Genomic DNA, 12,967 nt, shown 5'->3' on the forward strand with positions numbered 1-12,967 from the left:
TCACGAGTGCATTGCGAGTGTATTCACCAAAACAGCAATTGGCTAGAGAACGACTTTATTCTATCTGACAGCAGAATGCTTAAGCGAAAACTAATGAATGAGCTCGTTAAAATTGATTTGTGATGTATGCCAAAGCAGTTTTGTGGTCAGCAAAACGTTTACGAATGAGAACAAAGTGGAAATCAGAAAACTAACGATAGAAATGCAATAAATATGAGTCTTTCTAAAAATAAGAACATTTTTTTTATTAGTAAAACATTTACGAATAAGAATAAAGGCTAAAAAACTATCTTATTTGCCAGCAAAATGTTTACGAATGCGAGCAAAGTGGAAATAAGAAGTCTAAAGATATAAATGTACTAACTAATAATAATAATAATAAATAAAATAAGGACATTTTTTTATTAGTAAAACATTCACGAATGAAAATAAAGGCTAAAAAACTATCTTATTTGCCAGCTTAACGTTTACGAATGAGAGCAAAGAGAAACAGAGAAAACTAAAGAATTTAAACGAAATAACTAATGATTAAGTTATTGGAAGAACTTTTCGATCCAGCAAATAAGAATGTAAGAAGAAGTAGGAATGAGATTGCTACCAAGGGATAAATGAGAACGGAAAACACTATTTTCTTATACATCCAGTCACTTTTTTGCCTGTAAAACGTTTAGGAATGGGAGCAAAGAGATGTTGAAAATATAACTAGTAATAAATTATTATACATAAGAAATTCGCTAAATAAGGAAACATTTTTTGTATTAAAAGGTGTTTCACTAGTCAGTAAAACGTTTACGAATGAGCTACAAAGATGAGCGAAGCTTAAAAGAGTTTTTAGAATACTGCTCATTAAATTGTGAGCATGACTCTACTATAAAACATTTTTAAAAACGTGTTCCTATTAATGTATATTATTTTTAGCTGCTGTTGAAACATTTAAGAACAATAATATTAAAAGAACAATACCAAAAAGTAGCAAATCACTCTTTTAAAAAACAACAAAGATTTCTAAGAATCCTATCTTTCAAATATTTCTTCATTTACTATAGTATAGTATATAGTATTTTAAAAGGGTATAGTATATTATTTAAATTTAGACTTTCATACACATTATATTATTAAGTTAATAAGAAATTGTGTTGAAATATTAAGGAACAACATTGAGAGGAAGATAATACTTTAAAAATACTAAAACATCAATTTGTAATAGTTTTTTAGTATATTAAAATACCACAACATTCGCTATTTCTGATTTTTTAAATAAGAATAGCAGTGAATGAGTTGCACACACATATTTTAAATGGAATTAAATCTCACAAGAATATTGAAACTGTTTGTGGTTGCAAGTTGCAACATTTAAGCCTTGCACACAGCTGGAGCTTAAAGTTAGAGCAAAGAGCTGAGAAGAGAAGAAAAGAGCAATGAGGGGCGACAAGTCACAAAAATATAGGCATTTACCTTAATGCACACACATGGCTATAATCCCCGCTCAACAGCGGCAACTGTTGCAACTGTTGAGCTGGGGGGACTCAAAAGGAGAAAGAGACAGCAACACGGGAAGAGAAAGAGAGAGAGAGAGAGAGAAGCGGCACCGGCTGCAGCTTAACTCAAAAACCTGCTCCTTGTCCAGAACTTTGCCACAGCTTTATTTTTTATACTTTTTATTTTATAATGAACAAAAAAAAAAACAATTTTTGTTTTCTTTTTTCTTAGGAGGGGGAACTTTGCATGCAGCTTTGCAGTTATTCTGAGTGGAGATTGCAGAATGCAGTTTTGCGTGGTGTCCCAAATTTAGTAGGTGAAATTTTGGCCTGTTTTTTTGGTTAAGAAAACTGGACTTGTGATTCTAACTGGAGGGTGATTCCCTCTCTCTATCTCTTTTTGATTGCATGTAATCAACGAGGGGCAAGAAATTGGGTCAACCAAAAAAACAACAAAATAAAGAGTAGAGGAGTAAAAAAAAGTCAAACTCACCTTTTGGGATCGAGCATGTTGCAAGTTTTGCTCAGATTATCCGTACTTGGTAATGTCGTTTGTGATGTGTGCGTAAAATCCGAGGATGTGGAAGAAGAAGAAGAAGAAGATGACGACGATTCAGTTGATGATGTTGTGGATGCTGTTGAAGAGCTGCAAGTTGCTGGTGTTGTTGTTGTGGCAGCAGCAGCAGCAGCAACTGTTGCTGTTGACGGCACATCGATTTGTAGGCGACAATCGGCAACAATTTTGGCCAGATTACGTTGACTGGTGGCAACCAACGGTTCCTGTTCCATTGCTAATGATTCGTTGTCGGAATTGTTGTTGTCGTTGTTGTGGCTGTTGCTGTTGCTGTTGTCAATATGAATGCTGATGCTGCTATGGTTGCTGCTGTTGACGTTGGCGTTGGCGTTAGGCTCCTCCTCCTTCTCAGAGAGCAACAAATTCATTGGCATTTTTTCGTAATGTGTCTGCGACTTGAGCGATTCACACTTTGCCTTTTGCTTCTTGGCTTTCAATTCTTCAGCTGCCTTTGGAATTTTTGAAATTTTTATCTTGTTGTTGTTGTTATTGGTGTGGTTGTTGTTGTTGTTGGCAGCAACAACTGCAACTGTTTCCTGTTTAGCTGATGCTGCTGCTGCTGTTGCTGATGATGACGACGATGTTTTAGTATTAACTGCTGTTGGCTGCTGCTGTTGTTGTTGTTGTTGCTGAACTGCTGCTGCTGTTGGTGGCAGAGCTGTGGCCAATGTTGCTGCTACTTTTAATGACTCCTCAACAACTTGTTCAGCTGCTGTTGCTGCGACTTCGTCTCCTGTCGTTGCTGTTGCTGCTTTTGAATTTACTGCTGCTCCTGTTGTTGTCGTATTTATAATTGCCGGCTGTTGCTGTTGATGCTGTTGTTGTTGCTGCTGTTGTTGTTGCGTGGCGAGAGCGACTCCACCTTCTGGTATAATTGTTGCAAAAATTTGTTCGCCAAATATGAAAAGATCCTTGGAAATAATCATTATCACCTTTTTGTGATGTTTGTGATGTCTTATCGTATTTTCTCTCTCTCTCTATCTCTGTCTCTCTCTTTCTTTATTTGCCTTTTTCAGTTTTGGATTAACTCTTTTTTCACGTTTTTCTTTTTAGGTAAATGTAAAAACGTTTCTTCATTAATTGAAACGAAGGATTTCATTTAAAACACGTTTCGCTTAACGCATTCAACATTTCTCGTTGGCATCATTTTTTTTTTAGCGATTTTTGAGCACATTTCATAATTCGCAGAGGCTGCAAAAATACAAAAAAATAAAAACGAGTTGCAAAGATAATGAAATTGATTAAAAATTATTGCAAGAGTTATACAATAAGTTCAACATAAAATTGTATTTTAAATTATATGTGAAATTTAAAGCTGTCTTCGTAGAATTAAGCCCTGAAACCAGCTGCAAACTTCATAATGATAATATCCGCTAACATAAGTATAGTATTTCATTCGAACATAACTGAAATTCAACTTACAAAATTCCTTAAAAATAAAATATAAAAAATTAAAATTAATAATATTTCTATTATAAAATAAAGTTCTTCAACCATTTTCTTAGCTGGAAACATTTGTCACTGAATTTTACTTAAAATTGAAATTAATCATAATAATTAAGAAAAAAATTGCAATTATTTAACTAAAAATAAAAAAAATAAAATTCAAATGAAATAAAGTTTTTCAACAGTTTTCTAAGCTGAAAACATTTGTCGCCCTATTCTATTAAATAGAGAAAATGAATAAAATAATAATGCTATAATCATAATTTTTAAATCTTACGTAGCATTCATTAACTTATTTGATTATGCAATTTGTAGCATTCAACAATTTAAAAAAATATAATTTTAATTTGGTTTTGCTACAGTATCAAGTAATATTTATTATTAAATATTTTAATTTATTAATTTATTTTTTTTTTATTTATTTATTTTTTTGTCGCTGTTTTTGGTTTTTTTTTTCTTACTATTTAAAATACACACAAAAGCCTATGGCTATGATTATCTATGAAATTTCTGGAATAATTTTTGTTTTAACTTTCACATTTCTATTTTTGCTTTGAATGAACATATTGTAAAAATTATGTTAATGTTATTTTTTTAAACAGAAAAATCAAATTATAAATTGTTTTAAAATTACATTCACTTAATTTCTAGAAACATTAAACTGACATAATCAAAGTTTGTAATTTTAAACAAATTTTTAAAATTTTCTGAAACTTATTAAAATTTTGTGTATAACAATAAAGACAAAAAATCTCTAAGCATTTATGAAATTTACTGAAATCTTTATTTTCATTAATTTTTAAATGCAATTTTTTAATTTTCTGTATCTACAAGTCATTTTAAATTTTAAAAATTTAAACTACACATCAAAAAAATTGTATGTATAACTAATTTAAATTTTCTCGAAGCATTTATGAAATTTATTAAAATCTCAACTTTAATTAATTTTGAAATGAAATTCTTTCATTTTCTGTATTAATTTAACAATTTGTAACACATAAAAATTATTCTGAAATGACATTCAAAGCAATTCTATAGCTATAGTTCCTTAGTACTCTGTATTAATTTTTTGTCAACTATTTAGAGTACACACAATGTCAAGTTTTATTTTTGCTAGCTTTGATTTTATATTTTTATTATTTTTTGTTAATTTTCGCACTTGTTTTCACTGGAGACTGACTTGCCAAATTCAGTACTATAAATAAAATCGTTTATTCTTTGTACACAATTGTTGATATTTTTTTTTCTTTTTTTAATTTTTTTTGTGGGAATGCGCTGTCACTTTTTAAATGGATTGCAAAGCAAACTTCGAGCACAGTCACCAAAAAACAAATGAAAATTTTATTGACCGTCTAAGCCGCGTCTAGCGGACACCCAAAGAGAGATGAGCACGGAGAGAGAGAGAGAGAGAGAGTGAGGAAGAGATGAAGAGATGAAGAGAGAGCGAGGGAGATTTCAACTTCTGTTATAATTTGTTAATAAAGCCCGCGCGAAACAAAGCGCCAGAGCAAAATGTCAGTTTACATTTTCGTGCACGTATACGAGATGTATGCAACTGTATGCGTGTATGCATTTTGTGTATGTGTGAATGCGGGGAATATAAATGTAAACATAGCAAAAACAACAAACGAGTGTCAAGAAACAGCAACAACAATAACGACGACAGCAAAACCAAAAACAGAAACAGAAAAACGCAAAAAAAACAACACGCACCCAAAAGCAGCGAATCGTTGAATCGGCAACTTAACGAAGAATCTCGTTGTTGGCTTGCAGGATGACGACGAAGGGGGTGGAGAAGAAATTCGCTTAGGCTGACTGACTGGCTGGCTGGCTGGCTGATCTGTTGTGTTGTGTTTTGCTGCGGGGGGGAAGGTGAGCACGGGGGGACGGCTGATGATGACTGGGGTAGAGTCGTCGTTGGATCGCTATTAAAATTTTGATTTAAAATCAGCTGTGCGAGAGGATAGCACTTCTTCTTGCTCTTCTTCCATTTACTTGCATATGCATTTGTTTGATTTGCACATTTGTTGTGTGTGAGCAAGAAAATAAAATACACACACACGCACGCACACTCACACACACACACACACTCACGCACAGAACGTTGTATAGTAGAGTAGACGACGGCGAACAACACGAGAAACCGAAACGAAACGGAACGTAACGAAGAGATGTAAAAAAGGCTTTTAGTGCATGATGTTTGTTGCTTCTAGTGCTATGCCGATCGACTAAATGAATTGGAATTGAAAGCTGAACGGCAACAGCGACTACGACGACGACAACGACGACGATGGCGGCGGCGACGAATGCGACGACAACGACAACTTTCTGACAACGAACGGCGCGTTTTACGAACAACCAACGACGGCCGAATTCGATCTCATACTGATCAACGGTTGTCTGAACATTGCTTCTGCTTCTGCTGCTGCTGCTGTGTGCTGTTGCTGTTGCGTCGCAGTCGACGTCAAAGAGCGCATGAATGACAATATTTTAACAGCGCTGCGCTGCGCACTGCTGTGGGCGCATAGTCTCTCCCCAAAAGTTAAGCAGCGCCATTGCACGTGCGTATGGAGCTCACACACCCTCTTACACTGTATTTCACTCTCTCTCCCTTTCTCGCTCTTGCTGGCACTCTCTTTGCTGTAAGCTTACATGCTTTTAAGAGAGCAACCGCAGCGCTGTAATGTGCTCTCTTCTGCTATCGTTATGGGCAATGTAATCTGTCAACGCATGTGAACCATGAACCGCACCAAACTCTTAACCGATAAAAGCAACAAAAGCTTTTATGAGGCTCAGCAGCAGCAGCAGATGAAGAAGAAGAAAAGTATTAGTCGCTGGCTTGGTGATAGAAATTTGCTTAAGATTACACTGAGAGCAAACGTTGAGTATAGAACTTTCAAGAAAGCAAACTGATAATATTACTTAATTGTAAATCTATGTTTAAAAGCATTTTAATAATAAAACTTACTGTGATTTTATTCAAGCTGCTGCTTCACTTTACGTATACGTAATTTTGCACAGTGTAGCAAATAGTAATTTGACAAGTTTGTAGATTGACGTTATTCAAGTTTGGTAACGTTTTCGGTTTCGCTTTGTTATTTTATTTTATTTTATTATAATTTTTTTTTTTTGGTTTTGGAAATATGTATAACATTTCCGGCACGTATTGCCAACAAATCCAGAATTGTGTTAAAGCGAAATGTGCTTTATAAAAAAAAGTAAACCTTTTTTTGGGGTGATGTATTCTAAATGGCGAAATGACTGAAACTCGTTGTGCGTGTTGAATTTTCGTTTATATTTCGGCTGTTCAAGCTTATCAGTCATTAAACTTGACAATAGAAAGCAGCAAGCGCAACAACAACAACAAGAACAAGAGCAAATAACGCACCAGGAAGGAGAAATAAAGCGTAACGCACATAGAGACGAGATCCATAAAATGCGTCAGCTGTTTTCGAGCTTTTTTTTTTTTGATCAAATCCCAAATGGAAAATAACATGTTTCTATATAAGAACTCTGCACCGGGTCTATCATTATATAGAATTAAGGCAAATCTGCGAGTATAACGGTGATTATTTAGTTTTATCCTCCAAGCCGAGTGAAAGAGAGGTTGGACTATTTAGTTTATAGCATGTGCGCCATAAACATTTTGCTGCTTGTTTTTTGTTTTTGCTTCTAATTTTTGCCAGCTGCCATTTGCTTAGTTGTTGTATTTGTTACGCACTCTGTGTGCGAGGCACCAATACAAGCGCAAGCATTCACAGACACACACACACACACAGCGAGACATACGCACTCAAAAGCACACGCACTTGCTCTTAACCTTGAAAAGCTAAAGCTGACAACAGCTTTCGTTGTTGTTGTTCTTGTTGCGCGGTTCGCAACTTTTTTCTTCTTTTTTTTTGTTGTTCTTCTTTTGGTGTACGTTTGTCTGTGTCTGTGTGTCTGTATGTGTGTCTGTAGGTGTTTACTGTTCAGCTCTTTTTGGACTGCGCTGATAACATATTGTTGTTGCTTTCTTTTCTTTCTTTTTGTGCGTTCGTTGCTCCGCACTCACAGACACACACCCACACACACACATGCACACAAAGAGATACACGCACGAAAGCATATTAATTTTTACATTTTTTTTTTTATGGTATTTTGTTATTTATTTGCGTACTTTAAGCATTCTCTCTATAGTTTTATTATGCAGATCTCTTCAAATTTGTCATGCTAATTTTCTTTGCAGCAGCGAAAATTTCACTCTGAAATTTCGCAATTTGCGTTTTTATTGGAATTTTATGATTTTTGCGCGTTTAATGAACTCTTATCACCAAAAAATTTCGCTGTTTCTTAGGCATCTGTAATGCAACAACAAAAAAGCGCTTACTCACATTCTATGAGTATTTGAGAAATACAAATAAACTCATATATGCACACACTTACATACATATACAACTGAATGCAGCTCAGGGCCTCGGTTTTTTGACCGTCGGAATTATCAGATTACAAAATGTACGAAACCTGAAAAGAGTTCTTAACCTTGAACTTCAACGATATCAGCGCTGCAATTGAGTTCAACGACAGTTACAATATCAGTTCAGTGAAAGCTCAATTATGAAAGCTTTTCACACACGTTTGCTGATAGCTTAACAGTAATTTAAAGTTTTTAATACGCTAGAATAACGCATTCACCTAGCTCTTTTGCTTGCTAAATTCGCGTATAAAATTATTTTTGTGTGCCGCTTAAAAGTATGCAACGATTTTTTTCGAGTGAGCAAAAAGCTTTGAGTTAAGAGAAATTCTCTTAGTACAGTGGGCAAATTATGTGATCATTTGTGAAAATAATCTGATGCACAGTTTTTAAATATATTAAAAGCAATTCTCTAAGAACAATGGGCAAAATATGTGATTTCGTTGGAAAATATTTTGATGCATAATTTCAAGAAAAATTTGGCTTCGACCTAAACTTCAACATTTCCTTTTAGTTTTTTGTTTAGTTTAATGTTATACAGTACTTACTTGCATAGTTATCAAAAACAAACACAATTACTTCTGCAATAAAATTGTACGCATTATTTAAGTTTAATTTTTTTTTAAAGCTTTCAATTTTACCCCAAAATGGATGGACCCATTATATCAATATATGATATGCTCAGGAAGCGCTATCGCCAGCAAAAAAAAGAAGAACAACTGCAGCAAGAGATCTTTCCTATCGATGGGCGACGTCCAACGTATCCAACTCGAAAAACTGAGACCAAGAAACTCAAAATGAAGTCAAGTCGCAGCAAAATGGTATCCACACCCAAAGAGAAATCCACCAAGATGACGACCAACGTGGTGACAGCGACACATTTGACTAAGAAACGTTCCCGCATGCTGATCCCTGCTTTGGCTAAGAAGGAAGTGCTCAACGATCTGATCGAACGCATGACAATGCCAGCGAAAAAGTCCGAGGAGAAGCTAATCAACGAATCATCCGGCTCCACAGAGTCAACACTGAATACAGTTGTAACTGTTCTGAAAAAGACGAAACCCGCAGTGCCAACAAAGCCAAATGTTGTGAAAATGTTACCAGGCAGCGCTTCGACTGCAGCACGACGTCGCCTGGCTTTATCGCCACGTAATATGAACACTTTGGCAACTCCAAAACTAAAGCGAGAGAAGCAGTTGAAGCCGAAAGCAATGCGCAAAAATGATGCAAATAATCCCACAGATGCTTTGCGTCCAAAGCGACGTTTGCAAACTAACAAATCGATGAGCTTAATACAGGTCAAATCGGAGCTAAAGCCAGATTCCAATGCAGAAGATAATGCTATGCGTTATCGTCTTTGAATTTCTTAGTTTTACCTTTTGAGTTCCGCTTGGAATGCTTAAATTTAAAGTTAAATCACCTAAAATGTAATACAGCAAAAAAATACATAAGATATTTCAACAATAACTTTTTTATAACTTTGTGCCGGCAGGAAGAAGAAGGTATCTCCGACCCTATAAAGTATATATATTCTTGATCAGCCGAGACGATCTAGCCATGTCCGACTGTCCTTCTGTCTTTCTGTCCGTCTGTCTGTATGAACACCTAGATCTCAGAGACTATAAGAGATAGAGCTGTAATTTTTTTCGACAGCATTTGTTATGTTTGCACGCAGATGAAGTTTGTTTCAAATTTTTACCATGCCCACTTTCGCCCCTGCAAATCAACAAAAATCGAATAACAAGCGTAATTTTAAAGCTATTTTGGTATATACAGTAATAACTATAATAGTTATGATTCCTGAAAATTTGGTTGCGATCAGATAAAAATTGTCGAAGTTATCAAAGAAATACTTTTGTATGGGCAAAAACGCCTACTTACTAGGGCTCTTAGTTGCTTTGGCTGACAATCTGGTATATTGTGCCGTCTATGGTATATTTTGAATGCGGTACTATATCGATATATATATATATTTGGTATATTTGTAGTATTTTGCAGTATAGTCGGTATAATTTGAGAAAGATTCCGCAAAATATATTTCTGTTATTCAAAATGGGTAGTGGGTATCTCACAGTCGAGTACACTCGACTGTAACTTTCTTACTTGGTTTAATTTGGTACTGTATAAATATACCAAATATACCGTTTGGTATATTTACATTATTTTTGGTATATTTTGAAAATAATACCGCAATATTTTACTTTTATTCAAAATGGGTAGCGGGTATCTCACAGTCGAGCACACTCGACTCTAGCTTTCTTACTTGTAATAATACTGCACTGTTTTGGTTTTATTGTAGAGAATCTCAAAGTCGAGCACTCCACTGTAGCTAAAGTGTTATCGCTTATTTTGTTCTGGTTTTATATCTCGCCTAATACGATTTCATTTAACTGTTGATTTTTTTGGGAAATATTCCCAATATCCCAAATAATAAGAAGGGAAAAAATTTAAATTATTTCAACAAAATTATGAATGACTCAATTTTTTTTTTTTCTTACATCAAAATTTTACGTGGGTAAAAATTCGTTTATACGTACAAAATTTTTAAAGAAATGCGTCAATATGAAGATCTGTATTTAGTATAAAAGAGTTCTTCAGTTCAGAAGCGAGCTACAGTTCTAAACGGCATTGAAAGGCAAGCAAGCGTGTTTCTAAAAACCAAGAAATATAAAAAAAGATGCAGACATTTTTGAAATTGTTGGCGATATTATTTATTCTCGTGCCAAGATGCACAGCGATCAAGGAACAAGAAGAACTTCAGGAAGCTTCTACAAAAGTACTCATCGCACCTGTGGAAAATCAATTAAAGCAATGTGGAGAAATGGAAGAAAAAATAAAGCTCCTGGAACTTCAAATAAATGAAACCAATAAAGCTAATCAGCAACTAGACGAATATAAAAACCAAACTGAAAAGCAAGCAGCCGAAATAAAGGCCTTTTCGAATAAAGATGAACTTATTGCTAACCTGAAAGCTGATCCTGAAATAGAAGATAAACTAAAGCTTCTGGAATATTTCCAATTGCAAATTGCAAAGAAAGAATTAAAATTAAGGAACTTGCAATTAACTATATCATCTTACGAGAACAACACAAATAATCAGAGTAAGATTTTATAAACTATTACCGCACAGTTTGGGAATTTTAATAATGAATAAACATTCCACAAAATAGGTAATCCGAAAAACAGAACACCACAAATAGTATGTCCCAATTATATGGTCAAAGCATATAATGAGGCTCCGAAGCTCAAAGATAGACTTAAACGACTGGAAAATAAACAAAGTAAGTTCAGTCATTATTACACTTTCATATTTTTCAGATGAATGCGAATTGACAATTAAAGAATTAGCCAATTTGAATGAAGAAAAGATTTATAAAATAGGAATTTAAGTTATTAATACAATTCTTAATGCAAATCTGCTCTCTTATAGAATCGTGTCAGATGGATTTGGAGTCAGAAAGGAATGGATCCATTCAAAAGGATGTGACTATTGACAATATGAAAAAAGAAGCTGAGGCTAATCGTAAACTGTTGGGTAAGTGTTCACTTTATTTAATTGAATACAACTTTGAGATATCACTGACGATTAAAATTATTAGAAAATCAATGGAATGAGACGAATTATATGAATGCCAGAATAAAAGAAATGGAAATAGTAGCTGAGAATAATAAAAATCTGTTGGGTAAGTGTTACCTTTTGCTTCTTACATTGCAGAATTTATATAAATTTTATTAACTTTGCTAGATCAATGTCAAGAGAACAAAAGAAATATGCAAAAAACAGAAGAGGAGAAGAAATCAGTTGAAGAGAAACTAAGTATGCTAGATTGAATATCTAATTTGAATAAATCTAATAGAAAATACCTTTTTCCAGATGAATGTCAATTAAATAATACGAATTTAGTAAAATTAAAGGATGAAAGCTTCAAAGAATATCAAAGTAATCAACAAATAATATTAGGTAAGTGAATCACTTTGATACAATGCAATAATTACCAATCAAAATTATGTCAATTAAAGAATCGTGTCAGGATGATTTGGAATCGCAAAGAAATGAGTCCACTTATAAGAATGTGACTATTAAGGAACTGAATAAATTAGCTGAGTTTAATCACAATCTATGGAGTAAGTATCTTCTTAAGTATATTAAATTTGAAAAATCTAATTACATTTCATATTCTAGCCCAATGTCAGAAGAATAGGGAAGAAATCCAAACAGAACTTGGTATGTTTTATTGAATAATTAATCATGATAATAGTCTAATTTCAACATTTTTTTTCTGTGGTAGATTCTTATAAAACAAGGGATTCGAAGAACAACAATTTAGTCGAATCATGTAAAAAGCAATTGGAATCGCAAAAACTTGAGACCACTTCTAAAAATGCGAATATTAACGAATTGAATAAAGGTTTGGGTAGGTATCTTCTTTAAAAGAAATCATTCAAGACCAATTAATCGTCCTATATTTAATTTTTTCTTTAGATGAGTGTAAAAAGAACAAGGAAGAACTCAACAATCAGCTGATCACCAAAGAAAAATGCGCTAAACAATGCAGCGGAAATAATTTCTTCACCAAAACATGGTGTAAAGTGAAATGCAAATTGAATTGTTAGCAGCTCTTACAATATCGATGTTATAGATTTAAGTCAGCTGATTCTTTTGTTTAATTTCACTTTTCAATTCTGAATACACATTAAAAACATTTGCTAAATTTGAATCGTAGTTCGTTAATTTAATTATATATTATTATATATAATTATATTATATATTTGATATGGCGATGAAGTTCAACATTCAAAATATATCATAAATGTTAAAATATACCGAACTCCCAGAAATCATATATACAACAGTTTTTATATTGTATATTCCAAAATTCGACGCTTCGAAATTACGCTTGTTTTTTTTTTTATAATTACATAATCGGGGTTTTTATTTTTCTGTTTTATATAATAAATTAGAATCTTTTTATTACAGCAGCTTAACAATGTTGTTGCTCTACACATATAAATTGT

At 33.6% G+C, this 12,967-nt stretch overlaps 3 protein-coding genes across 4 annotated transcripts in view; 2 read left to right on the forward strand and 1 right to left on the reverse strand.

Annotated features, from left to right (window-relative positions):
- Nucleotides 1-5,842, reverse strand: part of LOC132792224 (uncharacterized) — a 36,609-nt gene extending 30,767 nt beyond the window's left edge. The window contains exons 1-2 of one of the 2 annotated variants that reach the window (XM_060801491.1): nucleotides 5,212-5,842; nucleotides 1,972-3,243 (exon numbers count right to left, since the gene is read on the reverse strand). In XM_060801491.1, the coding sequence (XP_060657474.1) occupies nucleotides 1,972-2,978 (1,007 nt within the window). In that variant the 5' untranslated portion in view covers nucleotides 2,979-3,243; nucleotides 5,212-5,842. Of the gene's footprint in view, nucleotides 1-1,971; nucleotides 3,244-4,678; nucleotides 4,832-5,211 lie in introns of those variants that run through there. The other variant, XM_060801497.1, reaches the window with a different exon arrangement.
- A 2,630-nt stretch (nucleotides 5,843-8,472) lies between these two features.
- LOC132791389 (uncharacterized) lies at nucleotides 8,473-9,412 on the forward strand. The gene has a single exon (XM_060800284.1). It carries the CDS (start codon nucleotides 8,599-8,601, stop codon nucleotides 9,310-9,312), a length of 714 nt encoding a protein of 237 aa, XP_060656267.1. The 5' UTR covers nucleotides 8,473-8,598; the 3' UTR covers nucleotides 9,313-9,412.
- A 1,123-nt stretch (nucleotides 9,413-10,535) lies between these two features.
- Nucleotides 10,536-12,631, forward strand: LOC132783411 (interaptin-like). The gene is made up of 10 exons (XM_060788553.1): nucleotides 10,536-11,052; nucleotides 11,122-11,232; nucleotides 11,382-11,486; nucleotides 11,551-11,634; nucleotides 11,697-11,768; nucleotides 11,826-11,912; nucleotides 11,972-12,076; nucleotides 12,135-12,176; nucleotides 12,241-12,366; nucleotides 12,435-12,631. Exons 1-10 carry the CDS (start codon nucleotides 10,629-10,631, stop codon nucleotides 12,563-12,565), a joined length of 1,287 nt encoding a protein of 428 aa, XP_060644536.1. The 5' UTR covers nucleotides 10,536-10,628; the 3' UTR covers nucleotides 12,566-12,631.
- Nucleotides 12,632-12,967: the final 336 nt, after the last annotated feature.

The sequence above is a fragment of the Drosophila nasuta genome, chromosome 2L (assembly GCF_023558535.2).
Source record: "Drosophila nasuta strain 15112-1781.00 chromosome 2L, ASM2355853v1, whole genome shotgun sequence".
NCBI classification, from domain to species: Eukaryota; Metazoa; Arthropoda; class Insecta; order Diptera; family Drosophilidae; genus Drosophila; species Drosophila nasuta.

What these genes read in the sequence shown, in the direction of transcription:
- LOC132783411 (XM_060788553.1), top strand. Translation starts at nt 10,629, where the DNA reads ATGCAGACATTTTTGAAATTGTTGGCGATATTATTTATTCTCGTGCCA. An exon ending in TAATCAACAAATAATATTAG is followed by an intron (nt 11,913 to 11,971) that starts GTAAGTGAATCA and finishes TGTCAATTAAAG; the next exon opens with AATCGTGTCAGGATGATTTG. An exon ending in GTTTAATCACAATCTATGGA is followed by an intron (nt 12,077 to 12,134) that starts GTAAGTATCTTC and finishes TTCATATTCTAG; the next exon opens with CCCAATGTCAGAAGAATAGG.
- LOC132791389 (XM_060800284.1), top strand. Translation starts at nt 8,599, where the DNA reads ATGGATGGACCCATTATATCAATATATGATATGCTCAGGAAGCGCTAT.